General features: G+C 38.2%; 1 protein-coding gene across 13 annotated transcripts in view; it reads left to right on the top strand.

The window, feature by feature from the left end:
* Positions 1 to 26404, top strand: part of ARHGEF9 (Cdc42 guanine nucleotide exchange factor 9) — a 418114-nt gene that overhangs the window by 317397 nt on the left and 74313 nt on the right. For all 13 annotated transcript variants that reach the window (XM_085006210.1, XM_085006208.1, XM_085006204.1 and 10 more), the window contains 2 exons: positions 13387 to 13578; positions 20318 to 20497. In XM_085006210.1, coding sequence (XP_084862336.1) covers positions 13504 to 13578; positions 20318 to 20497 — 255 coding nt within the window. In that variant the 5' untranslated portion in view covers positions 13387 to 13503. The remainder of the gene's footprint in view (positions 1 to 13386; positions 13579 to 20317; positions 20498 to 26404) is intronic.

Here is a 26404-nt window from a genome sequence, read left to right as displayed (position 1 = left end):
TCTTTTGCACATTTTGGAGACTAATCATTTGTGCAAACATCTCCCAGTTTATGGTTTACCTTTTCACTTTATTTATGATAATCTTTTGGAAAGAAGTTCTTACTTAAAGTGGTCAAATGTATTAATTTCTTTCTTAATTATGCTTCTTTTTGTCTCTTATTTAGGAAATTTTTCTATTCCAAGTTTGTAAAGCTATCCCTCTAAATTATTTTGGGAAGTTTTTATATATGGTGTGAAGAAAAGATCTGATGTTATTTGATTCAATTTGTTGAATACATCTTTATTTTCTCAATACTTTGAAAAGATAGATCTTTCATGAATCATGTTCTCATATAGTTGCTTTTCTGGTAACTTCTAGTTGGTTTCATTGGCTTATGCATATTGCTATAGTTTTATTATATTTTTGTAATTCACCTCACTTTGATTTTTCAGGCATATCTTAGCTATTCTTGGTTCTTTATTTATATACATTTTATAATGAGTTTTTTAAGTGTTCCAAAATCCCTATTGAGATTTTTTTATTTGGATACATTTAGACCCTAGGAAAGACTTGACATTTTTATAGTATTGATACTATCTAAAAACATGATTTTACTCCCTATTTCAGTTGTAACAATATCTTTCAGAAATACAATTATATTCTTCATAAAGGGCTTATATATTTTTCCTTTAGGAATTATATATTGTTTAAGAGTATGAGTGATATCTTTGTAAAATCATCTTTTTTTCCTAGGTGATATTTTCTACTTTACAGAAATGCAGTTGGCTTTTATATATTGATTTGGTGTCAACCAATTTTGTCAAAAGCATCTGGTTTTCTCGACTGGGAAGGGAACTTTGTCATCTATAAAGGGCTTCCATCCACCCCACCCCACCCTAGTTCTTTCTTGCACTCTCACTTTAGGAAGCAAAGGACTTCAGCATCTTTAACCCAGACTAAATCTGCCATTGCTGAGGACTATTTAGAGTCTGGCTGTTAAGGAAGTAGCATTTGGAATGTGAGAGACTTGTGGAAATTATGAGGGCAACAGTAGTACCTCCAAAATCCTGTTCATGGCTAGAGAAAACGATTTTCTTAAATACCACATTGCCTCGTATTTGTACAAGCAATTGGTGCCAACATAGAAGATAATAATAATAACAGCTAATACTTGACTCTGCCAGGAATTGTTCTAAGTGTTTTATGTGTATTACCCTATTTAATTTTCACTACAGCCCCATGAGGTAGATTGATATTATTATTTGTATTTTATGAATGAGTATCAGAGAGGTTAAGTAACTTTTTCTACATTACTCAGCAAAGAAGTTGTAGGTTCAGATTTGAACCCAAGTTCCCTCTGTACTTGTCACCCTTGTCATATATTATCTCTCCTAATTTTGCCCTAAGAGTCTCAAGACCTTGCCTCAGTCCTGACTGCCACCTGTTCACTGTGAGGCATCACCTTCTCTGGCCTTGAATTTCTTATGTATAATGTGAGAATAATAAAGTTTGCTTTGCCTTGCAAGGCTGTTTTGAAGCCTAAATAAGAGAGTTTGTGGGAAGTCACTATTCCTTCAGGGAAGCCAGGGACAGTGGAGGAATGGTGGAAGAATAGGGAGGGCCTTCTTGGATGGATGGTAGAGGGCACCCATCGGAAGGATACAGGAGCAAAGGTAGGAATAAGCTGGATGTGTTAGAATGACTAGCAAGAGTAGCCTGATTAATATCATGGGTTTGTGTTAGGGAAGAATGGAACTTGGAGGGCCAGGCCCATTCTAACATATTGATAGATGATCATGAATGCTGATACAGGGTATCTACACAAGTCTTGTCTTTTACCTTTTCTTTTCCTTCCCTTCCCTTCCCCTCTCTCCCTCCCCTCCTCCTCTCCCCTCCCCTCTCCTCTCTTTTCCTTTGCTTTCCTTCCCCTCCTCCTCTTTTTTTTTGGTCTGATGTGTAACCAGAATCTTCGTTGCTCTGGTTGAAGCTCATTATTGCTCAATGTATCTATGCTAGAAAAGGAAAACAATTTATTATCAGCCTTCTTATAATGATCTTTCATGTAATTGGTGACAGTTATTAAATCTCTTTCCCTTGAGAGGCAAAGGAATGGCTCTGTGTTTGGTTGTACATGCCATGCTGATTGACTTTGTGCCAGGTAAGAGCACTAAATGCTCCTGGGAATGTGTGCTCAGGGATTTCTAAGCATACATGCTTCTTCTGGAAGCTGGGACTGAGGCTTCAAAACAGAGGTGGGAGTGTGTGTGCAAAAAGTGGGAGCTATGCCTGCAGCAAACTAGGTTTCTTTTAGTTCTCTACATCCACCTTTGAAATGACACATTGCTTAACTGCAGTGGTAGAGAGGGACATTTTGTTAGTATGGGAAACCTTTGTTATTATAGGAGTTCATTTCCTCCAATCAAATTACCTTACCTACGTTTTGACCTCTTTCAGAGTTTACTGAGCTTTTTGACTGGTGCCTTCATAAAATACAGGTAAATTAGAGGGTTCTGCTCATGATTAGAATTATCTGAAGAAGGAAAGGGCTGCCTTGGGAGATAGTGATTTCCTCATCACTGGTTGTGTTTAAGCAGTTGGGCTGGGAAATGGCTGGCAGCAGATGTTGTCAAGTGTGTTTATGTATTGATTAGGGGTCAAGAGGTGGTATGGACTGGCCAAGCTTCCATTTCCTTTATAACTCCTCTGATTTGACAGCTTTCGGATTCTATTATTTAATGTGACTGGCAGTAACCCTTCACTTTCGAAGAGGGTGACTCACTTTTCATTAGCTGGCTACATTTGGACTTTGAAAATATTGAAGGGACATTTATACAATATTGCTTACCCATCCATTCTCAGAAACATCACACTGCTAGAGCCAGGGGTAGGCTGGCTTTCTTTTTTCTTTTTTTTTAAGTTTTATTGAAGTATATTTGATTTACAATATTTTGATAATTGCTGCTGTACAACAAAAGTGATTCAGTTATATGTATACACACCTCCATTCTTTTTCAGATTCTTTTCCCCTAAATATTTTAGAGTTCCCTGTGCTATACAGCAGTTTCCCATAGACTGGCTTTCTATGACACAATTCAAACCCTTATTGAACTCTTCACAGGTGTTAGGGCATCATGCTGGGACCTGAGAGAGCTATGGAATGGATGTGATGGCACCTCTCCTTTAAGAAGCCCTAATCTATTTGGAGGGAGGGGCTACTAAAGATGCTGAAGAGTATGTACCAAGAGATGAGCGTGTATCAGTTTAACATGGAACAATGACCAATTGTTATTTATATAAATGATTGGAAAAAGATTAGTAAGGATTACACACAAAATCCTTAACCATGGTTTCTTCAGGAAAGGTAGAAAACAACTAGGATGGGAAGTAGTCAAAGGAGAAATTTGACCTTATCTAGACTGTTTTAACTTTGCGTTTATTTATATAAAGAAGTAATGAATATGCAAAAATTTTATCATTTTAACATTTTAATATATGTACACACATATGTATGCATGTGCATATATGAACATTTGTCTAAAAAGGGATATTTTATTACGATGCTAAGGTCCATTCATCAAGAATACATGCCAATCCTAAATGTGAAATATCTGCTAACAGAGCTCCAAATTATAGGTACAAAGCAAAATGGAGAAATAGACAAATCCACAAATATATTCTCATAAGTTAATGAACCTTTGGATTGTTTTCACTTTTTGGCTATTATGAATAATGCTGCTCTGAACATTTGTATGTAAGTTTTAATGTGAACACTTGTCTTAAGTTCTCTTTAGTATGTACCTAGAAATAGAATTGATGGGTTATATAGTAGGTATGTGTTTAACTTTTTGAAGAACTGCCAAGATATTTTTCACAGTGGCTGTACATTTCTACCATCAGAATATGAGGGCGTCAATTTCTCCATATTCTCATCAACAAATGTTATTGTCCTTTCTTTTTATTACAGCCATCCTAGTGAGTGTGAAGTGGTATCTCATTGTGATTTTTATTTGTATTTCCCTGATGGCTAATGGTGTTGAGCATCTTTTTATGTGTTTATTGCTGTTTATGCATCTTTGGAAGAATGTCTGTTCAGATGTTTGGCTTATTTTAAGTGGGTTATTTCCCATTTTGTTATTGAATTTTACATATTCTGGATACTAGATCCTTATCAGATATATGATATACAAATATTTTCTCCCATTCTTTGGATTGTTTCATTTTCTTGATGCTATTATTTATAATGCAAAAGTTTTTAATTTTGATGCATCCTAATTTATGTTTTTTTTCCTTTGGCTACTTGTGTTCTAAGTGTCTAGTATAAGAAACTAGCCTAGCCCAAAGTCACAAAAATTTGCTTCAGTATTTTCTTTGACATGTTTTATAATTTTACCTCTCACATTTAGGTCTTTGTTCCATTTCGCATATATATATGTATATATATAATATTATAAATTATAGGTCTATATTTAGTCTTTTGCATGTGGATATGCAGTTATCCCAGCACAATTTGTTGAAAAGATTATGTACTATCTCTCCTGATGTGTCTTGAAAACTTTGAAAAAATATTAATTCAACATAAATGTACCTCCATTTATTTCATTAATCTTATTTCTGTTCCTATGACAGTACCACACTCTTTGGTTACTAATGGTTTGTAGTAAATCTGAAATCAGGAAGTATGAGTCTTCCAACTTTGTCCTTCTTTTTCAAACTTATTTTGGTTACTTTGGGTCTCCTGAATTCCCATGTGAAATTTGGAATTATCTTGTCAGTTTTTGTAAAGAAGCAAGCCAAGAGTTTTGAGAGGGTTGTGTTAAATTTGAATTATTTTGCAGATTATTACCACCTGAACAATATTAAACCTTCCAATCCATGCACGAGATATCTATTTACTTTCTTTTAGCAATGTTTTGCAGTTTTCAGTGTACAAATCTTATATTTCTTCTGTTAAATATGTTCTTATATATTTTGTTCCTTCTGTTGCTACTTGAATGTAATTGTCTTTCTTCCTTTGTTCATTAGTTTGTTCATTCCTTCCTTCCTTTCTCCCTCCCTCCCTTCCTCCATCCCTTCCTTCTTTCCCTTTCTTTTGACTGAACTTGTGGCATGTGCAAGTTGCCAGGCCAGGGACTGAACCCACACCACAGCAGCAGCCCAAGCCTCTGCAGTCACAATGCCAGATCCTTAACCCATTGTGTCACAAGGAAACCTAGAGTTCAATGAAGGCTGAAGGTAACAGTCTTCAAGTAATCTGAAATGGCTTTCAAGAAAGCCTTCTGACTTTCCAGGCTTGGGACATTGTCTGTCTTCTTATTTACTTACTATATTCTTACTTGTCACCCAGGACCCCTTTTGTGCTCATTAGAGTCTTGACAAAACAGAGTGTTGTGTTACAGTTGTGAACAGATATGAATTAGCCTGCACAAGTTGTTGGACAGGGGATTGATATGGTAGTACTCCGGACTGACATCATACCCAGGGAAAGTGAGCTCTTGAACTGACCTTTGTCACTGCACCTTGATGTGCAAGCGAGCCAGCAGAGGACTTAGAGGTTAGACCAGAAAGTTGTAGCTTCCTGCCCAGGTATCTTTTGTGAGAACCTGGGCCTGGTGGGGGGCACAGGAATTGGGCTTTACATGACACCTTTTCCCATGCTAAGAAACATCTTCACTTCATATCAGCTCCATAAAAGGCAGAGAGTTTTGTCTGTTGCTGTTGTATCTCCAGTATCTGGTACATAGTAAACACTTACTAGATTTAATGAATGAATGAATCTACCATTTGTTCTTTTGGGCAGCATTTTAACCCAAATAGTGGGCTTCTGGGGTTGTTGCAATGTCATAGATAAAGATTTTGTCTTCTCAAGGCTCCCTATGAATGTTTCTGCCCCCAAGTCTTTAGTTATACCCAGAAGGGTTTTCTCCACCAAATTCGGTGTAAGGAATCTGTATCTACCTGGTTGCAGTTGCCTTCCTGCCTTCTCATTGTTATTTGGAGCATGGTTTGAACCTAAATATGATTTTGTCTTGCCCTGGCTTTCCCCATGCCCTCCCTTGACAATATTCTGTGCTACTTCCCACTGGAACTGTTCCAAAGTGTCATCTCATTCAAGCTGTCCAAAATCCAATATTTAACATTTTTTTTTTTAATTTTCCCACTGTACAGCAAGGGGATCAAGTTATCCTTACATGTATACATTACAATTACATTTTTTTCCCTACCCTTTGTTCTGTTGCAACATGAGTATCTAGACAAAGTTCTCAATGCTACTCAGCAGGATCTCCTTGTAAATCTATTCTAAGTTGTGTCTGATAAGCCCAAGCTCCCGATCCCTCCCACTCCCTCCCCTTCCCATCAGGCAGCCACAAGTCTTTTCTCCAAGGACATGATTTTCTTTTCTGAGGAGATGTTCATTTGTGCTGGATATTAGATTCCAATTATAAGTGATATCATATGATATTTGTCTTTGTCTTTCTGGCTCATTTCACTCAGTATGAGATTCTCTAGTTCCATCCATGTTGCTGCAAATGGCATTATGTCATTTGTTTTTATGGCTTAGTAGTATACCATTGTGTATATATACCACTTCTTCTGAATCAAATCATCTGTTGATGGACATTTGGGTTGTTTCCATGCCCTGGCTATTGTGAATAGTGCTGCAATGACCATGCGGGTGCATGTGTCTCTTTTAAGTAGAGTTTTGTCCGGATAGATGCCCAAGAGTGGGATTGCGGGGTCATATGGAAGTTCTATGTATAGATTTCTAAGGTATCTCCAAACTGTTCTCCACAGTGGCTGCACCAGTCTACATTCCCACCAACAGTGCAGGAGGGTTCCCTTTTCTCCACAGCCCCTCCAGCACTTGTTATTTGTGGATTTTTGAATGATGGCCATTCTGACTGGTGTGAGGTGGTATCTCATGGGAGTTTTGATTTGCATTTCTCTTATAATCAGCGATGTTGAGCATTTTTTCATGTGTTTGTTGGCCATCTGTATATCTTCTTTGGAGAAATGTCTATTCAGGTCTTTTGCCCATTTTTCCATTGGGTGATTGGCTTTTTTGCTGTTGGGTTGTATAAGTTGTTTATATATTCAAGAGATTAAGCCCTTGTCCGTTGCATCATTTGACACTGTTTTCTCCCATTCTGAAAGTTGTCTTTTTGGTTTCCTTTGCTGTGCAAAAGCTTGTCAATTTGATTAGGTCCCATGGGTTTATTTTTGCTCTAATTTCTATTGCTTTGGGCGACTGACCTGAGGGAGGCAAGAACATAAAATGGGAAAAAGAAAGTCTATTCAGCAAGCATTGCTGGGAAACCTGGACAGCTGCATGCAAAGCAATGAAACTAGAACACACCCTCACACCATGCACAACAATAAACTCCAAATGGCTGAAAGACTTAAATATACGACAGGACACCATCAAACTCCTAGAAGAAAACATAGGGAAAACACTCTCTGACATCAACATCATGAATATTTTCTCAGGTCAATATTTAACATTTTGACGTGGCTTGTCTTAAACTCCTGACAAGAAAAGTAATGCTTCTTATCTCCTGAAGACCTGCATATTGTACCGTTTTCATAGCAGGGTTTAGCTTGCTTTGTGAAGCTGGGAAAAGCTAATGGGATTATTAGAGGATGAGGTTTTTATTGTTACAAATAGGCAGTGTCATGCATATGATGTATTTGCTTCAATGCCAAGAAAGAATCACTTTTTTGAAAAGACTTATTCCTTGAGTAATCCTCTCACATTGTTGCCTATTGATTATGTTAAGTGGAAGCTATTAGCGTATTGAAGATATAAAGATGACCTTTGGAAGCTGGAAGGAGATTTTCAATACAGCATTTGAAGAACTTGATGGATTCTGGGCATAGATAGATTATTGTACACTTAGCTGTGTATGCAAAATGTATTAAAATTAAGTGAGCCCTACTTATTTTTGCCTGTGGCAAATAAGTCGAATATAAGCTGGTGACATTCCTAGGTTACTAGATGGTAATCATGCCCCCTACCTTGTTAGGAAAAGGAAGTAGGAGAATACATAGAGTTGTGAATTAACTACTGTCCCTCTAGTTTCTTTCCAAACTCTCTGTCCCTCTAAGGCCACTCACCATGAGGCTTTTCTGGTGACAGAAATGGGAGTTCATCTAAGTTGTGTAATCTCTGGTTCTTGAGGCAGGAATGTGGGAAAAGCTAGGTGGTACAGAGGGAAAGATGGACTATTGGTTAAGGCTATTGAGACAACTGGCAAGCTCTTTGGCTAAATCCCCTGGTAGATTTTATCATTCTTCCTGGGTCCTACCCTTCCTTTTTGCCCTGCTTCTGGTTTTCCTACTTCCTAGGACTGGGATAAAATGAGCTGTCTCCCTGATTTAATGTAAACCATCCTGATCCAGAGAAACCTCAGCCAGCCTCCCCAAAGGAGATTTTTTTTTCCTGAATCCCTTTTCCTACATGTTTTGGGATGAATAGTCTCAATTTATATCAGCTATACACATTTCTGAGGATTTTAACAATTCTCAGTTCACTTTGGCCCAAATTCTGTCTCTTTTAAGCAAGGAGCGCAAAGGTGCTAGCACAGTGGTTAAAGACCTAGGCTCTGGAGTCAGACTGCCTGACCCTTATCCCAGCATCTCTGCTTCCTAACTGTGTGACTTGAGACAAATTGTTTAACTTTTCTAAGCTTCAGTATCCTCTTCTGTGAAATAGAAGTAGTGGTAATAATAGTACCTGCCTGCAGGACTTAATAATATACTTCATTGAAAGCTCTTAGCATAGTGACTAATATATACTAAGTACTCAATCCAAAGCTATTGCTATTATGTAGTGTGGGAACATTCTGCCATCTCCACTCCAACTCTGAGTAAGTAGATATCTTTGCAAAACCAAGGAGTTTTTAAAAATTTGAAGATTATTTTATATCCTTTGATGAAAATATACACCAGAGGCCCAGTATAGATATGCCTACTCCAGTATATAACTTTGTTCTCTAAGCACATTAGTGTGTTCAATAATTATCCAGATGTGGCATCCAAGACGTATGGCTTTTTAAAATCTGAGTTATAATTAATATGCGATATTATATTAGTTTCAGGTGTATAGCATAGTGATTCTATATTTTTATACATTATGAAATGATCACTGCATTAAGACCAGCTATAGTCCACCATACAGAGTTGTTACAATATTATTGATTGTATACCCTATGTGTACATTATATCCCTGTGATTTATTTATGTTATAGATGAATTTGTACCTCTTAATGCCCTTCACTGATTTTGTCTGTCCCCCAACTCTCTCCCTATGGCAACAACTAGTATGTTTGTATTCATGACTCAGTTTCTTTTTTGATTTGTTTGTTCATTTGTTTTGTTTAGATTCCACATATAAATAAAATCATACAGTATTTGTCTTTCTCTGTCTGACTTATTGCACTTAGCATAATACCCTCTAGATTTATCCATGTTGTTGCAAGTGCAAGACTTCATTCTTTTTTGTAGCTGAGTAATACTCCATTGCATTTGTACGTGTGTGTATAAATACACACAATCTATGCATTCCATAGCTTTTGGACAGTTGTGTTTCCATTTTCATTTGTCTTCAGGTAATTTTTGATTTCCTCTTTGATTTCTTCATTAACCCATTGGTTCCTTAGTAGCATGTTATTTAGTCTCCCTGTTTTTCATGTTTCTTTTTATATTCACTTTTTAGCTTCATACCTCTGTGCATGGAAAAGATTCTTTTTGTATTATTTTTATTTTTTTGTCTTTTTGCCATTTCTTGGGCCGCTCCTGCAGCATATGGAGTTTCCCAGGCTAGGGGTCTAATCGGAGCTGCAGCCGCTGGCCTACGCCAGAGCCACAGCAATGCGGGATCCGAGCCGCGTCTGCAACCTACACCACAGCTCACGGCAACGTCGGATCCTTGACCCACTGAGCAAGGGCAGGGACTGAACCCGTACCTCATGGTTCCTAGTCAGATTCGTTAACCACTGCGCCACGATGGGAACTCCGGAAAAGATTCTTGATATGATTTCAGTTTTCTTAAATTTATTGAGACTTATTTTGTGGCCTAGCATGTGATCTGTTCTGGAGAATGTTCCTTGTGCACTTGAAATGAATGTGTATTCTGCTGCTTTTGGATGGAATGTGCTTTATATATCTAAATCCATCTGGTCACTGTGTTGTTTAAGATTGGTGTTTATTGATTTTCTATCTGGATGATCTATCCATTGATGTAAGTGGGGTATTAAATTCCCCTACTATTATTGTATTACTGTCAAATTATTTTATTTCTGTTAATATTTGTTTCATATATTTAAGTGCTTTATATTGGATGCATAAATGTTTATAAATATCCTCTTGTTAGGCTGATTCCTTTATCATTATATAATGCCCTTCCCTTTCTTTTGTTAAAGTCTTTGTTTTAAAGTTTATTTTGTCTGTATGAATATTGCTAACCTAGCTTTCTTTTTCATTTGCATGGAATATCTTTTTCCATCCCTTCCCTTTTAGTTTATATGTGCCTTTAGATATGCAGTGAGTCTCTTATAAGCAGCATATACATAGGTCCTGCTTTTTATTCATTCAACTATCCTGTATATTTTGGAATAGAGTGTTTAGCACATAACATTAACATAATTATTATAGATATGCATTTATTGCCATTTTGTTAATTGTTTTCTGATTTTTTTTAGATCTTCTTTGTTGCTGTCTTCTGTTGGTCTTCCCTTGTAGTTTAATGGATTCTTTTAGTGTTTTGTTAGGATTTCTTGCTCATTGATTTTTGTATATCCATTGTAGGTTTTTAGTTTATGGTTGCCATGAGGTTCAAGCTGTATATAGCTGTCTGTCAAGCTAACAGTTTGAACGCATTCTTAGAGCACTACATTTTTACTTCCTCATCCCATATTTTATGTTTTTAATGTCATATTTTACATCATTTTATTTTGTGTATCCCTTAACTAAGTAGTGTAGTAGTAGTTAATTGTACCAATTTTATCTTTTAGCCATAGCTGTTTAAGTGACTGATATACTGCCTTTACTATGTATTTGTCTTTACTGTTGAGATTGTTTTCTTTCATACATTTTCTTATTTCTAGTTGTAGCCTTTTCATTTCTGCTTAAAGAATATACATTAACATTTCTTGTAAGACTAATTTAGTGGAATTGAATCATTTAGTTTTTGCTTGTCTGGGAAACTATCTCTTCTTCAATTCTGAATGATAATGTTGCTGGATATAGTATTATATGTTATGTTTTTCCCTTTCAGCATTTCAAATGTATCCCATCACTCCCTTCTGGCCTGTAAAGTTTCTGCTGAAAAATTAGCTGATAATCTTATGGGGTTTCTCTTGTGAGTGATTAGTTATTTTACTCTTAGTGTCTTTAAGATACTCTCTTTATCTTTAAGTTTTGACATTTTAATTATATCTTGGTGTGAATCTCTTTGGGTTCATCTTGTTTGGAAATCTATGCTTCCTGTACCTGGATGTCTGTTTCCTTCCCTGTATTAGGGAAGTTTTCAGCCATTATTTCTTCAAGTAATTTTTCTGTCCTCTTTTCTCTCTCCTTTTTCTGGGACCTCTATATGTGAATGTTAGTATGCTTGATGTTGCCTTAGAGCTCCCTTAAGCTCTCCTCACTTTAAAAAATTTTTCTTACTGCTCGAAATGGGTTATTTCCACTATTCTTTCTTCCAGACCACACATCTGTACTTCCATATCACCTAGTCTGCTGTTTATTTCCTCTAGTGATGTTTTTTAATTTCAGTTACTATATTATTTTTTTTTTCTTTTTGTCTTTTTTTGCCTTTTCTAGGCCCACACTTGTAGCATATGGATGTTCCCAGGCTAGGGGTATAATCGGAGCTGTTGCTGCCAACCTACGCCAGAGACACAGCAACTCAGGATCTGAGCTATGTCTGTGACCTATACCACAGCTCATGGCAACGCTGGACCCTTAACCCACTGAGCGAGGCCAGGGACCAAACCCATAACCTCATGGTTCCTAGTTGGATTCGTTAACCATTGAGCCATGATGGGAACTCCTCAGTTATTGTGTTCTTTTGTTCAGATGGTTTCTTTCTTACTCAAAGTCTTTGCTGAAATTTTCACTGAACTCCTCCATTCTTCTGAGTTAAGCAAACATTCTTATGGCCGTTTACTTGACTTCCATATGAAATGAATTCCTTATCTAAGTTTCATTAGGTTTTTTTTTTCCTGAAGTTTTTTTTGGGGAGGGCATATTCCTCTGTCTCCTCATTTTGTTTGACTTTTGGTTTTTGTTTCTGTGAATTAGTTACCAGATATCCCTTCCTGGTTTTGTAGGGGTGGCCTGGTCGAGAGTGCCCCTTGTAAGACTGCTTGTTTCTGGTGGCTTTGGCAGGCTGACTGGAATGGGTATGGGCTGGAAATAGTCTCTGTGGGGAACTATGCCTGAGACTGCCTTCGTGAGGTGGCTAGGGCTGGAGTAAGCCCAGGCCACAAGCAGTCCCTGAGGAAAGTTGCACCCAAGGCTACCTTGGTGCTGCAGCTGGAACTGGACAAAGCCCTAGCCATGGGCAGTCTCTCAGCCTAGGTTGCCTTGGTAGAGATTCTGGAGCATGAGCAGGTGTAGTTTGGGTGGAGGAGGGGTACTCACCCATCCCTCTGACCCTAGAGAGGGCTCCAGTAGTTATTTGCTTATTTGATGGAAACTCTAGGGTTATTAAATTGATTACCTTACTGTACAGTCTAGGTGCTCTTTAAAATGCTGTGTTGTGTTTTTTTTTTCCATTTTCAAAGGGTAGGTAAGTCTGTGTTTATGCTCCTCAGCAATATCCTTCCCTACAACATATTGCTACTTTTGAGGTATGGTTCCCATTGATACCATGTCTCCATCTTTACTACCCATTTCTTTGTGGTCCTTCATTGTACAGTATGTATTCAATCAGCCACCAAGAAATGCTCTCTATATAGGTCTAAATCAGTGTGTCTGTGGCAAGAGATGAGTTCAGGGCCTTCCTGTGTCACCATCTCGGACCCCTCTACTTTCAAGATATATAGTTTAATCCTTATATTTTGATCCAGATATGTTACCTATATATGTTCCAGAATGAATGAGTTATATTTGCCTTAATTCTTTTCTCCTCTGAAAACTTCTTAGCTGAGAAGTCTCTTAGAGATTATTTAATCCTACCCTTCCATATCCTCCATTTTATGGATAAGTCACCAGAGACCTATAGAGGAATAAACTCATACCTAGGGCTAGCAAATCACCTAGAGCCAGGCCTGGCATTCAGTTGAAGGAGCCTCTGGTTGAAAGCTCTCTGAATACCTGAAGAATTTCACTTATCATTTTTCTACTTAGCTGGAAACTTCTCCAAGAAGGAAGCTAACCCATTATTCTTCTGCCTGCCTCCACAGCTCTGGGTCAACCAGGAGGATGGGGTGGAGGAAGGGCCCAGTGATGTTCAGAATGGGCACCTGGACCCTAACTCAGACTGCCTCTGTCTGGGCCGGCCACTCCAGAACCGGGACCAGATGCGGGCCAACGTCATCAATGAGATCATGAGCACCGAGCGTCATTACATCAAGCACCTCAAGGACATTTGTGAGGTAGGCTCAGCTATGGATGGCACATTATCACTCAGGGTAGGATAAAGAGCATTTCCTTGAAGAAGTGACAGTCCAAAGATGTTAGAAAATACAACTGGACTAGCCTCTTAGATTCTGTTCAATGGGTGAAACTGCTCCTTTCGGTTTCTCAGTCTCTGTTTGATTCTCCCCTTTTTGCTATCTACCTGTCTCACTTTCATATTCATGCTTCTCTCTCTCTCTCTGCTTCCCTTGGTCCCCTCCCCAAAATCTCTACCATTATCCTCTTGGTGTCTGATTCAGTTGTTGTTACCCCCTGTAAGGGCCTGAACTCATTATAGCAACACACATCTCCCTCCAAGCTGGTGGTTCCCAAACTTGAATTTGCATGAGAGTCCCTGAGAGAGCTTGTTAAACATGCAGATTCTAGCCCTCTTTTACCACACCCACAAAGTTGTGAATTCTCAAACTGGGGTAAACTACAGGCATCTCTGTGTTTTTTAAGTATCCCTGGTAATACTAATGCTGCCGGTCTTCTTCCTTCACTTAGTGCACACTGGTTTTGTGTTTTAGCAGAAAAGAGCTTAGGGAGAGAAATCTACCCAGTATAAAGGCTGATAGGACAAGTTTCAGCTCTTCCACTATGCCAGTCTGCCCTCCAGGAACTGTGGCTCCATATTCTCTAACTACATCCCTTCCATCTCTCTGACTTGAGTGAGAACGAGAAACCATTTTTCTCACAATGCTTTAAGCTCAGCAGAGACAAGTTGACATTTACAAAGACATTTTACTAACAGTATGGTAAAACCACTGAGAAATAGAGAAAATAATATTTTTATAAAACACCCCCCCAACACACACACTATAGCATTCTCCTTGACCCAGGACAAATTCTGAATATATTTATCATCTTCCTTCCAGATGAGGTATCAGGTCCTACTTTCTGTCCTTCAGCCCTGCTGAGTAGCATCAGGGCCATAGTACAGCTGAAACGTTTTTCAAAGTTCATGTTTCTTTAGAGCAGTGCTGCCTAATGGAATTTCCTGCAGTGATAAAAATATTCTGTATCTGAATTGTACAACACAGTGGCCACTGGCCAGCTATCTATGGCTATTGAACACTTGAGATGTGGAGAGTGTGACTGAGAAATGGAATTTTAAATTTTATTTAATTTTAATCTTAATAGCCACATATGACTCATGGTGACCATATTGGACAGTACAGTTCTGAAAAGATTAAGGCCAAGGATTTTGAGCCTTAACTTTCTTTACCTAACTCATTTCTCACCCCTCCCAGGAAGATTAAATGTTATTTCCTTCCCCTTCCCCAAGGAGGTAAGGTAGGGTGGAAAGAATAAGGGCTCTGGGGACATAGAGTGCTAGCTTTCACATCTTAATTTAGAAACTAATTAACCCTATGGCCTCAAACGTCCTCCTTAACTCCTCTCACCTTCGATTTTCAAATTTGTCCAGTGGGCTTCATTTTACTAACCTCTTAAAGTTATTTAGGAAATTAAGTGAACCTAATGTTGTATTTGGGGAAACTTAGTTTTACTTTCCCTCCTTCCCTTTTCATCTATTCACCCACTCATCCATGTCTCTCTTATCTTTTTCTCTTCCTCCTACCTCCACAGAAATGGCTGATTTTTTTTTTAAATATTGCCTTCCTGGAGTTCCTGTTGTGGCGCAGTGGAAACAAATCCGACTAGGAACCATGAGGTTGTGGGTTTGATCCCTGGCCTCACTCAGTGGGTTAAGGACCCAGCGTTGCCATGAGCTGTGGTTTAGGTCACAGACATGGCTAGGATCTGGTGTTGCTGTGTCTCTGGCGTAGGCTGGCAGCAACAGCTCCGATTAGACCCCTAGCCTGGGAACCTCCATATGCCTCTGGTGTGGCCCTAAAAAAAGACAGAAGACAAAAAAAATAAATAAATAAATAAAAATAAAATAAAATATTGCCTTCCTGACCTAGGGATTATCATACTAAGGGAAGTAAGTCTGACAAAGACAAGCATCACATGGTATCAATTATATGTGGTATCTAAACAAGGATCCAAATGAACTTACTTGCAGAACATAAACAGATATAGAGTTTGAAAACAAACTTATGGTTACCAAAAGGGACAGGTTGGGAGGAGGGGTGGACTGGGGTTTGGGATTGGCGTATGCACCCTGAGGTATATGGAATGGTTGGTCAGTGAGGACCTGCTGTACAGCACAGGGAACTCTATCCAATGTTCTGTGATGATCTATCTGGGAAAATAATCTGAAAAAGAATGGATGTGTGTATATGTATAACTGAATCACTTTGTTGTACAGCAGAAATTATCATAAAACTGTAAACCAATTATACATCAATAAAACTTAAAAAAAATTACCCTCTTGAATGTGTTATGTGGCATTGGGCATCAAATCATCAATGCATGATTCATTCAGCAAAAATTTAGTTGGAGTTCTGCTCCATGCCAGGCTTTGGACATAGCTTCTACCCTCAAACTGTTCTGCCCTAGCCCAACAGCATCTGAATCAACTGGAAGCTTGTTAGAAATACATACTCTTTGGAGTTCCCATCATGGCCCAGGGGTTAACGAATCCGACTAGGAGCTATGAGGTTGCGGGTTCCATCCCTGGCCTCGCTCATCGGGTTAAGGATCCAGCGCATTGCTGTGGCTCTGGTGTAGGCCGGTGGCAACAGCTCTGATTTGACCCCAAGCCTGAGAACCTCTATATGCCAGGGGAGCAGCCCTAGAAAAGGCAAAAAGACAAAAAAAAAAAAAAGACAAAGAAAAAGAAATGCATAATCTTTAGCTCAACTCCAGACCTGAGTTCAAACCTGCATTTTAACAAGGTTCACACTTGACTTAACAATACATTTTAAAGTTTGGGAAGCAGTGCTAAAAGATTGATAGCTTTCTTATAGTGTCATATGGTCTGTAATATAAGTACAGTCTGTTATTTACCCATCAGCCAAGGGATGCTCTCAAGACCTAAGTCAGTTTATATCATTCCTCTGCTCAAAACTTTCCAATGGCTTATCATTTCTTCCTGACTAAAAGCCAGAGTCTCATTATTACTTACAAAGGCCTATGTGATCAAACCCCCCTTGCCTCTCTGACTTCATCTCTTGCTCCTTTCCCACATGCTTTCACTACTTCAGTTAATGACCTCTTTCTGTTCTTTAAAAAGACCTGACATGCTCCCCCTCATAGCCTTTTCACTGGCTTTCCCTTCTGCCTAGAGCACTCTTCCCTCAGATGTCTACATGGCTCCCTGTCTCACCCCCTTCAAGCCTTTCCTCAATACCATCTTTTCCTTGAGACCTTCCATGATCATTCTTTTTAAAACTGCAACTTTGCACTAACCTGTTTTATTTTTATCCATTGCATTTACTGCTTTATGACATATTATATATTTTGCATATTGTGACATATGCAATATTATGACATATGCAACATTTATGACATATTATATATATGTTTTATTTATTTCCCTTCTCCCCCACTAGAATGTAAATTCCATGAGAGACAGGGGTTTTTGCCTATTGATATGCTGATACATCCTCAACACCTACCACAGTACTTGGCAGATGGTAGCTATTCAACAAACATTGTTGAAAGTCAGAATTAAATATAAGTGCTCATGTGCATGTATTATTTTGGCAAAGTATATTTGTATCTTATGCCATTTGATTTGTCAGACAGGAAATAAGTTTTTATTGTTATTTATATTTTCTAGATCAACAGAGTCAAAATTACTTTCCCAAAGTTCTTAGGCATTGGCCCAGTGGGAGTTATTTAGTCTTAGAAGGATTTTGTTCCCAACTTTCAAGCGTCTTGGCCTCTTCCAACAGGTCATGGGCTCAGGACATCAATGCAAGTATTTATCTTTCCAAAAGAGGGAGTGCTATGTTCCTACTTTGAGGAATTGTCTTAATCTGGCCAACCCAAACAAAGCTATTGTTGGAAATCTGTGAGTTCTGTATCTCTTAATTATTCTTGATGCTGAAGCTAAGGGTTTAAATAGGAAATATCTCTTTGTCTCACTCTGCAATTACAGGTGTCAAAGGAATGTTTAGCCACAGAAAAGAAGGGTAGAGAAAGGTGTGTCTAGCTGGGCCAGAAGACAGTGTTTTAGCTCAGGGTTGTATCACCTCTAAACCAAATGTGATGAGTAGCAATATGGTTTATAAGAAAGAATAGCAAAGTAAGAATTGAGAGTCCTAGGTTCAGGTCCTACCTTAGTCACTGACTGACTGAGAAATTCAGGTGAATCTTTTCCATCCTAGACCTTGTTCCCCAACTCTTTTTTTTTTCTTTTTAGGGCTGCACCCTTGGCATATGGAGGTCGCCAGGCTAGGGGTCTAATTGGAGCTGTAGCCGCTGGCCTATGCCACAGCCACAGCAATGGCAACACTGGATCTTTAACCCACTAAGTGAGGTCAGGGATCGAACCAAAAACCTCATTTCTGTTGCACCATGACAAAAACTCCTTGTTCCCTAACTCTTAAATGAGCAATTTGGAAGACTTGCTCTTTAAGTGCTATCTGGGTCTTATTTTCTCTCTGATTCTATGATATTTAGATATACTGTCACTAGAGAAAGTTGTGGTAGTGATCCAAGTTACTTCTGCATTTTATGCCATGTCTTCCTCTGCACCCATGAAGGCATATCTCAACTCAAGCATGAATATGTTAACATGGAATAATCTACTCCTTCTGTAGGTTAAGGGAGATCTCTAAATACTGCATTCAGTATAGAAAAAAAGGTCACCATCTATTAGACATCTATTAGAAAATATTCATTCATTCATTTATTCATTTATTTATTAATTACTTCTGGGAGTAGAAAGTGCCCCACAAACATTTAAGTTAAACTACCTTCATTTTACAAATGAGGAAGTAGGAAATAGGATGTTTTTTTATCAAAGTTATTCAGTGAGGCCAATAAGGGAAAATATAATTTTCAATGAATTCTCTGAAAAGATGACTTTCTTCTTTCTAAATCCAGACAGTGGGATAAAAGATTCTTAGCTTAGTTTTACGTCACCTTGACCAATGATTGGTTGTAATACCTCTTATAATCTTTTAACTTATATTATGATCAGAGAAACTGAGACACAGGGCAAGCAAAACTAAATATGCCTCATAAAGTTGCTTCCTCTTCCTCTCTGAGGAAGATAATCTCAGTCATCCAATACCTGTGAAATAAATTCTGTACTCAAATGCTTTAGGAAAGCTGAACTACCTTTCTGCAGTCATGTGTATTAGTGTTTCATACCCTTCACTATCAAGAAATTCTTCCTAGGTCTAATTGAGTTTGTCATGCTATAGCTTAATGACATTTCCATTGATATATTTAAGCCTGGAGTTTTCAAATTTATTAGCCATTTGGTTTTTCCTTTCTATGCCTCTCCTGAAGCTTCCCAATTGCCTTTATATTTTGGTGTACACATAGAAGATAACACATTATATAAAATAGTAATATTTGTATAGCACACTAAAGTAAAAGGATGAGACAGCTCATTGACCTGAAGTGACCAGCCAAGGGGTTTCTAGCTGCTCTAGGCTCTACTTGCCCATACCACCAGGGCACTCCAGGTCCTCTTCCTACTCTTAGTCCATTTTCTTGTAGGTTCTCATATTTTTTCTTGCTTATTTACAGAAGTTCCTTTTATATCCCAGATAGTAATCTCCTGCCAGTTTCCCATGTTGCAAATGTTTTCTTTTTGTCATCCTCTTACTTTTTAATGGTTTTATTTCATTTGAAGAAAGGATTTCTTGGCTCAAAAAGGGAAAGAAGAAAAGAACTGAAAACTAACAATTTAAACATTGTTTCTAACTTACCTTTTGCCATCATTAGCATGAGAAAAGCTAGTCATTTTGCAGTTATTCAACATATATTTATTAAGCAGCAGCTATATGCCAGGTCCTGTTTTAAACTCTAGAGATACAGCTGTGAACATGACAACCATGGTCATCATTCCCTAATTTTAATGAAATTATTTTCAAGATGTTTATCAGGTCTCCTATCAGGTCTGATACTTAACAGGCAAAATAATATATGATGTCTCTAGAAAGTCAGAACTGGGTGGGGCCCTGGAAATCTTTTATGATATATGCATTTTAGAGATGGATACACTGAGGTACATATTTGCAAGAGCCCTTCCCTAAAGGGTTTTTCAAAGTTTAGATGATCCAGAGGCTCCTTGATCCATCTTAATTCCCTGCAATTTTAGGAATCTTCCCTAGAGGTCATGGCTATGGTTTGTATCCTGTATCAAGGTACTAATTCCAGCTCAGTGCACTACATGTAGTTTTCTAGATCAACCCTTGTAGGTTTAGAAGGGATTTCCCATTGTGGCTCAATGGGATAAGGACTCAATATAGTATCCACGAGGATGCAGGTTCAATCTCTGGTCTCGCTCAGTGGATTAAGGATCTAGCATTGCCACAAGCTGCAGTGTAGGTCACAGATAGATCTGATGTTGACATGACTGTGGTGTAGGCCTGTAGCTACAGTTCCAATCCAATCCCTAGCCTGGGAACTTCCTTGCTGCAGGTGCGGATGTAAAAAAAGAAAGGAAAAAAGAAACAGAATGAAATACATAGGTAGCCTTCCTTGCCTGTTGTGATTGATTTTATTCCTGTAGTACTGCCTTTCCACCCATGCACACTACTCCTAGGAGAGATGAGGCTCTCAGAAACTACCTCTTTTCAATCAGTTCACACCTACTGCCATACTGCCCTTTTACTTTGTCTGCAGGGCTACCTGAAGCAGTGCCGGAAGAGAAGGGACATGTTCAGTGATGAGCAACTGAAGGTGATCTTTGGGAACATTGAAGACATCTACAGGTTTCAGATGGGCTTCGTAAGAGACCTGGAGAAACAGTACAACAATGATGACCCCCACCTCAGTGAGATAGGACCCTGCTTCCTGGAGCACGTAAGCATCTTACCCTTTGAGGAGGGTTTTTTTTTTTTTTTTTAAGGCTGCACCTGTAGCATATGGAGGTTCCCAGGCTAAGGGTCAGATCAGAGCTGTAGCCGCCAGCCTACACCAGAGCTGCAGCAACGGCAGATCCTTAACCCACTGAGCGAGGCTGGAGATCAAACCTGTGTCCTCATGGATACTAGTCAAATTCAGTTCCGCTGAGCCACTGTGGGAGCTCCTTGAAGAGGGTTTTAAGAGAGATTTGGAAGCCATGGGAGGAGTGTGTGAACTATCTGGTTCTGCTCAGTTGCTTTATCCCATGGTAAAGGATTGATTCCTCTCTGACCCTGTTGTTTACACCCTTGCTAGAGTATAAGGACTTAGGAAAGTACTGTGATTTGACCTAAGACTCTTTCTTTGCTATCCTCTTCCTTTTTTCCTTCTCCTTCTAGACAATTACCTGTAGGATTTTTCTTCAACTTCTCTTTTCTGTTCCTGTTGGGTTCAATTTCCAATGGACCCAGTGTTTTGGAAAGGACTCTGAGCATATATACATATTCCAGGAATCTGAGAGAATGACCATGGTCTCCGATCACATGAAAGTGGGCCCCTGCAAGGCAGGGGAAAACACTAGGATAGGGGGCATGACAAGTGTAGGTAGAGGGGCCACATGCGTTAGAGAAAAAATTCCATGTTTTCACTAGGAAATAGGAATTGAGGATGTGAGACCTACCTTTAGGGACTCTCTGGGTAACTTTGGGCAAGTTCCTTACCTTCTTTGAGTTTATGCACATGAAGTGTAAAAAAGTTTCACTGTATACCTCTGTGGTTCTCTAATATCTTTTGGGTCGCATTCTTACAATTAGGTGACCTAGTTGTTCTGATAACTACTCTTCCTCTTTTTGTGAAGTATTTAAAGAGGTAATACATGCACATGGTATAAAATTTAAATGACACATGAAAGTGTACAGCTGAAAATAAGTCTTCATTTAAATTCTCCTGCATTGAATATGGGAATGTGTGTTGAGAGGCTATCCCTAAGGCCACCCCTATGTTCAGCAATTTGCTCAAAGAAGTCCCAGGACTCAGCATATAATCATACTCATAGTTATGATGCATTACAACTAAAGAATACAAAGAAAAATCAGCAAAAGGAAAAGGAACTTGGGTCAAAGTCTGAAACCTGTACCTGGTTTCCAAGAGTCCTCTCCCATTCGAGTCACACTGTCATACTTAACTCCCCTTGCAGTGAGTTGTGACAACACATGTGCACCGCATTGTTCATACAAACTGTTTAGGCACAGTGAGCCACTCTTGTCAGGGAATGGTGAGAACCCTCTTGAGATCCAAGTTCTAAGATGCCAAGTTCTTAGACAACCTTTCTAGAAGCCCTTTATAGGATATGCTAACTCTTTTTTGCACAGTATTAAACTGGTTTGACCATTCTAGAAATCACCTGGGTAGTATTTATCAAAGCAAGGAACAACAGACTAGATATAGCAATTTGTGTAAATATCATAAATATAGTGTTGAGTTGGGAAAGTAGAGTATAGAATAGTGGTTTTCAATTGGAGTCTGCCCTGTGCATTTTAGGGTGTTTAGCAGCATTCCTGGTCTCTATCTACCAGAGGGTAGTAGTACTCTCCTAGTCATGACAACTAAAAATGTCTCCAGATATTGCCCCCTGAGAGATGAAAAGAATTACTTATCTACTGAAATGATCATATGCTTTTATCCTTTAATCTGTTAATGTGATGCATTTGGATTGAGTAATTTTCATATGTTAAATGAGTATTGTATTTACTGTGATAAACCCTATCTAAACATGGTAGGTTTTTTATGTATTAGTTTGACTTTTAAAAACTATTAGATTGTTGACCCTTTTATTATTCAGTTCTAGGACTTCATTTTTTTACCAGCTTTGTTTAGGTATAACTTATAAACAACGAGGTTCATAAGTGTCTAATTCAATGGGTTTTAACAAATGCATATAGTTATGTAACTACCAACATAATCAAGATATAGAATATTTCTATCAGTTCACCAAGTTCTAATATTCTCTTTGTTGTCAGTATTTGCTCTGACTCTGACCCTTGGCAAACAGTGATCTGCTTTCTGTCACCACAATTTAGCTTTTTCTTAGAATGTCATATAAATTGAATCACACAATAGTGATCTTATGTGTTTAGCTTCTTTCACCTAATGTAATTTCTTTGATATCCATCCGTATCGTTACATGTATTATTAGTTTTTTAAATTATAATTGATTTACAATGTTCTGTCAATTTCTGCTGTATAGCAAAATGACCCAATTCTATGTATATTTTTTTTCTTTTTCTCACATTATACTCCATTATGTTCCATCACAAGTGACTAGATATAGTTCCCTGTGCTATACAGCAGGATCTCATTGCTTATCCACTCCAAATGCTGTAGTTTGCACTTTTTAAACATTTCTTATCAGACACTAAGATAATTGAGAACATTGAATATTACAGAAAAAAAATTTCTTTATTAGATATGTTTTTCTGATTTTTTAATGTCTTGCCTATTTAGTTTCTCTTAAGAATAGTTTCTTAAAGTCCATGTTTAATAACGTCATCTTGATTTCTTTTCTCTATCAATTTCTCTTATCTACTATACACCTCTTAGGGTTTGCTCATGTCTTATATTCTCGTGTACCAGGTTAATGTTGAATGAGTACTGAACAATGTATACAAAAACTGTAGAGATATTTTTAAAACTTGGAAATAATTTTAAACTTACAAAAACGTTAAAAAATAAGAACAGTACAAAAGGTACTGATATAAGCATACCTTGGAAATGTGGATTCCAGACAAGGTACCCATACAGGCATACCTCAGAGATGTGGGTTTGATTCCAGACCACCATAATAAAGTGAGTCACACATTTTTTTTTTTTTGGTTTCCCAGTGCATCTAAAAGTAATTTTACATTATACTGTTGTCTATTAAGCGTGCAATAGCATTATGTCTAAAAAACATACATGGCTTAATTAAAAAAATACTTTATTGCTAAAAAATGCTGACTATCATCTGTGCCTTCAGCAAGCCATAATGTTTTTGCCAGTGGAGGGTCTTGCCTCATTGTTGGTCGCTTAAGGTTTGGGTGGCTGTGACAATTTCTTAAAATAAAACAATGAAGTTTTCTACGTTGATTGACTCTTCCTTTATTAACAATGTCTCTGTAGCATGCAATACTGTTTGACAGCATTTTACCAACAGAAGAACTTCTTTCAAAATGGAGTCAGTCCTCTCAAATCCTGCCACTGTTTTAGTAACTAAATTTATGTAATATTCTAAATCCTTTGCTGTCATTTCAACTGTCTTCACAGCATCTTTACCAGGAGTAGATTCCTCCTTTAGAAACTACTTTCCTTGCTCATAATGAGCAACTCCTCATCCATTAAAATTTTATCATGAGATTGTAGCAATTAAGTCACATCTTCAGCCTCCACTCCTAGTTCTAGTTCTCTTGCTGTTTCCATCACATCTACAGTTCCTTCCCCCACTGAAGTCTTAAACTTTTCAAAGTCATGCATGTGGGTTGGAGTCAACTTCTTCCAAACATTTTTAAAAATTATTTTTTATTCTTAAATTTTTTTACTTTTTTTTAATTTCCCCAATACATTATTTTTTTTTCTAGTGTACAGCATGGTGACCCAGTTACACATACATGTACACATTCTTTTTTCTCACATTATCATATTCCATCATAAGTGACTAGACATAGTTCCCAGTGCTACACAGCAGGATCTCATTGCTAATCCATTCCAAAGGCAATAGCCTGCATCTATTAACCCCAAGCTCCCAATCCATCTCCCTCCCTCCCCCTCACCCTTGGCAACCACAAGTCCTTTCTCCATGTCCATGATTTTCTTTTCTGTGGAAAGGTTCATTTGTGCCATATATTAGTTTCCAGATATAAGCGATGTCATATTGTATTTGTCTTTCTCTTTCTGACTTACTTCACTTGGTATGAGTCTCTAGTTTCATCCATGTTGCTACAAATGGCACTAATCAAGACAGTGTGGTACTGGTACCAAAATAGACATACAGACCAATGGAACAAACTTTTGTTAACATTGATATTTTGACCTCTTCCCATGAATCATATGAATGTTCTTAATGGCATCTAGAATGGTGACTTTTTTCTAGAAGCCTGTTGAATTGCTTTGTCTAGATCCAGCAGAGGATCACTATGTATGGCAGCTTAGCCTTACAAGATGTATTTCTTAAATCATAAGACTTGAAATTTAGAATTGCTTCTTGATCCATGGGCTGTTAGAAGACGTGAAAACAACAGTAATCTCATTGTACATCTCCATTAGAGCTCTTGGGTGACCAGATGAATTGTCAATGAGCGGGAATATTTTGAAAGGAATTTTTTCTGAGCTAATGCTCAATAGTGGGCTTAAATTATTCAGTAAACCATGTTGTGAACAGATTTGCTGTCATCCAGGTTTTGTTGTTTCATTTATAGAGCATAGACAGAGTGGATTTAATGTAATTCTTAAGGGCCTTGCAATTTTCATATTGGTAAATGAGCATTGGCTTCAGTTTAAACTCACCAGATGCATTAGCTCCTAACAATTTAGCACTTTCTGCTTCACCTTGCACTTTTATGTTATGGAGATGGCTTTTTTCTTTAGACGTCATGAACCAACGTCTGCTAGCTTTACCTTTTTCTTCTGCAGTTTTCTCACCTTTCTCAGTCTTCGTAGAATTGAAGAAAGTTAGAGTCTTTTCCCGGATTAGGCTTTGGCTTAAGGGAATGTTGTGACTGGTTTGATGTTCTATCCAGGCTACTCAAACTTTCTCTGTGTCAGAAACAAGGCTGTTTTAGCTTTCCTATCATTCATGTGTTCACTGCAGTAGCACTTTTTTTTTTTTGTCTTTTTTTGTTTTGCTATTTCTTGGACCACTCCCAAGGCATATGGAGGTTCCCAGGCTAGGGGTCGAATCGGAGCCATAGCCACTGGCCTATGCCAGACCCTCACCAACACGGGATCCAAGCCGCGTCTGCAACCTACACCACAGCTCCAGCAACACCGGGTCTTTAACCCACTGAGCAAGGGCAGGGATCGAACCCGCAACCTCATGGTTCCTAGTCGAATTTGTTAACCACTGCGCCACGATGGGAACTCCTGCAGTAGTACTTTTAATTTCCTTCAAGAAATGTTCCTGTGCATTCACAACCTGGCTGTTTGGCACAAAAGGGCTAGCTTTCAGCCTATCTCAGCTTTTGACATGCCCTCATTACTAAGCTTACTCATTTCTAGCTTTTGATTTAAGGTAATGATATATAATACTTCCTTTCACTAGAGGCCATTGTAGGGTTATTAATTAACTTAATTTCAATATTATTGTGTCTCAGGGAATATGAGGCCCAAGGAGAGGGAGACAGATGGGGGAATAGTGCAGCAGTCAAAACACACAACATTCACTTTCTTACATGGGTACAGTTTGTAGCACCCCCAAACAATTATAGTAATAACATCAAAGATCACTGATCACAAATCACCATAACAAATAGAGTGAAAAAGTTTGAAACATTGCAAAATTACCAAAATGTAGCACAGAGTCACAAGTGAGCAAGTGTTGGAAAATTGTGCCAATAGACTTGCTCCTCCAGGATTTCCACAAACCTTCAATCTGTAAAAAATGCAGTATCTGTGAAGCACAGTGAAGTTAAGTGCAATAAAGTACAATAAAGTACCATTTATCCAGATGCACTTAATATTAACATTCCACTGATCTTGCTTTATCATTTGAACTTACTTACTCTGTCTCCTTACTCTCCCCTCCTCCCCCTTTTCTCTCTCTCCTTTTCACTCTCTCTCTACACACACACACACACACACACACACACACACACACACACACACACATACACACAC

Source organism: Sus scrofa, chromosome X (assembly GCF_054392235.1).
Source record: "Sus scrofa isolate SSC_HxYL_T2T_F1_AM1 chromosome X, Sscrofa_HxYL_maternal_Yorkshire_Landrace_v2.0, whole genome shotgun sequence".
NCBI classification, from domain to species: Eukaryota; Metazoa; Chordata; class Mammalia; order Artiodactyla; family Suidae; genus Sus; species Sus scrofa.
The sequence above is the reverse complement of the archived record's forward strand: the minus strand, read 5'-3'. Positions and strand labels throughout refer to the sequence as shown.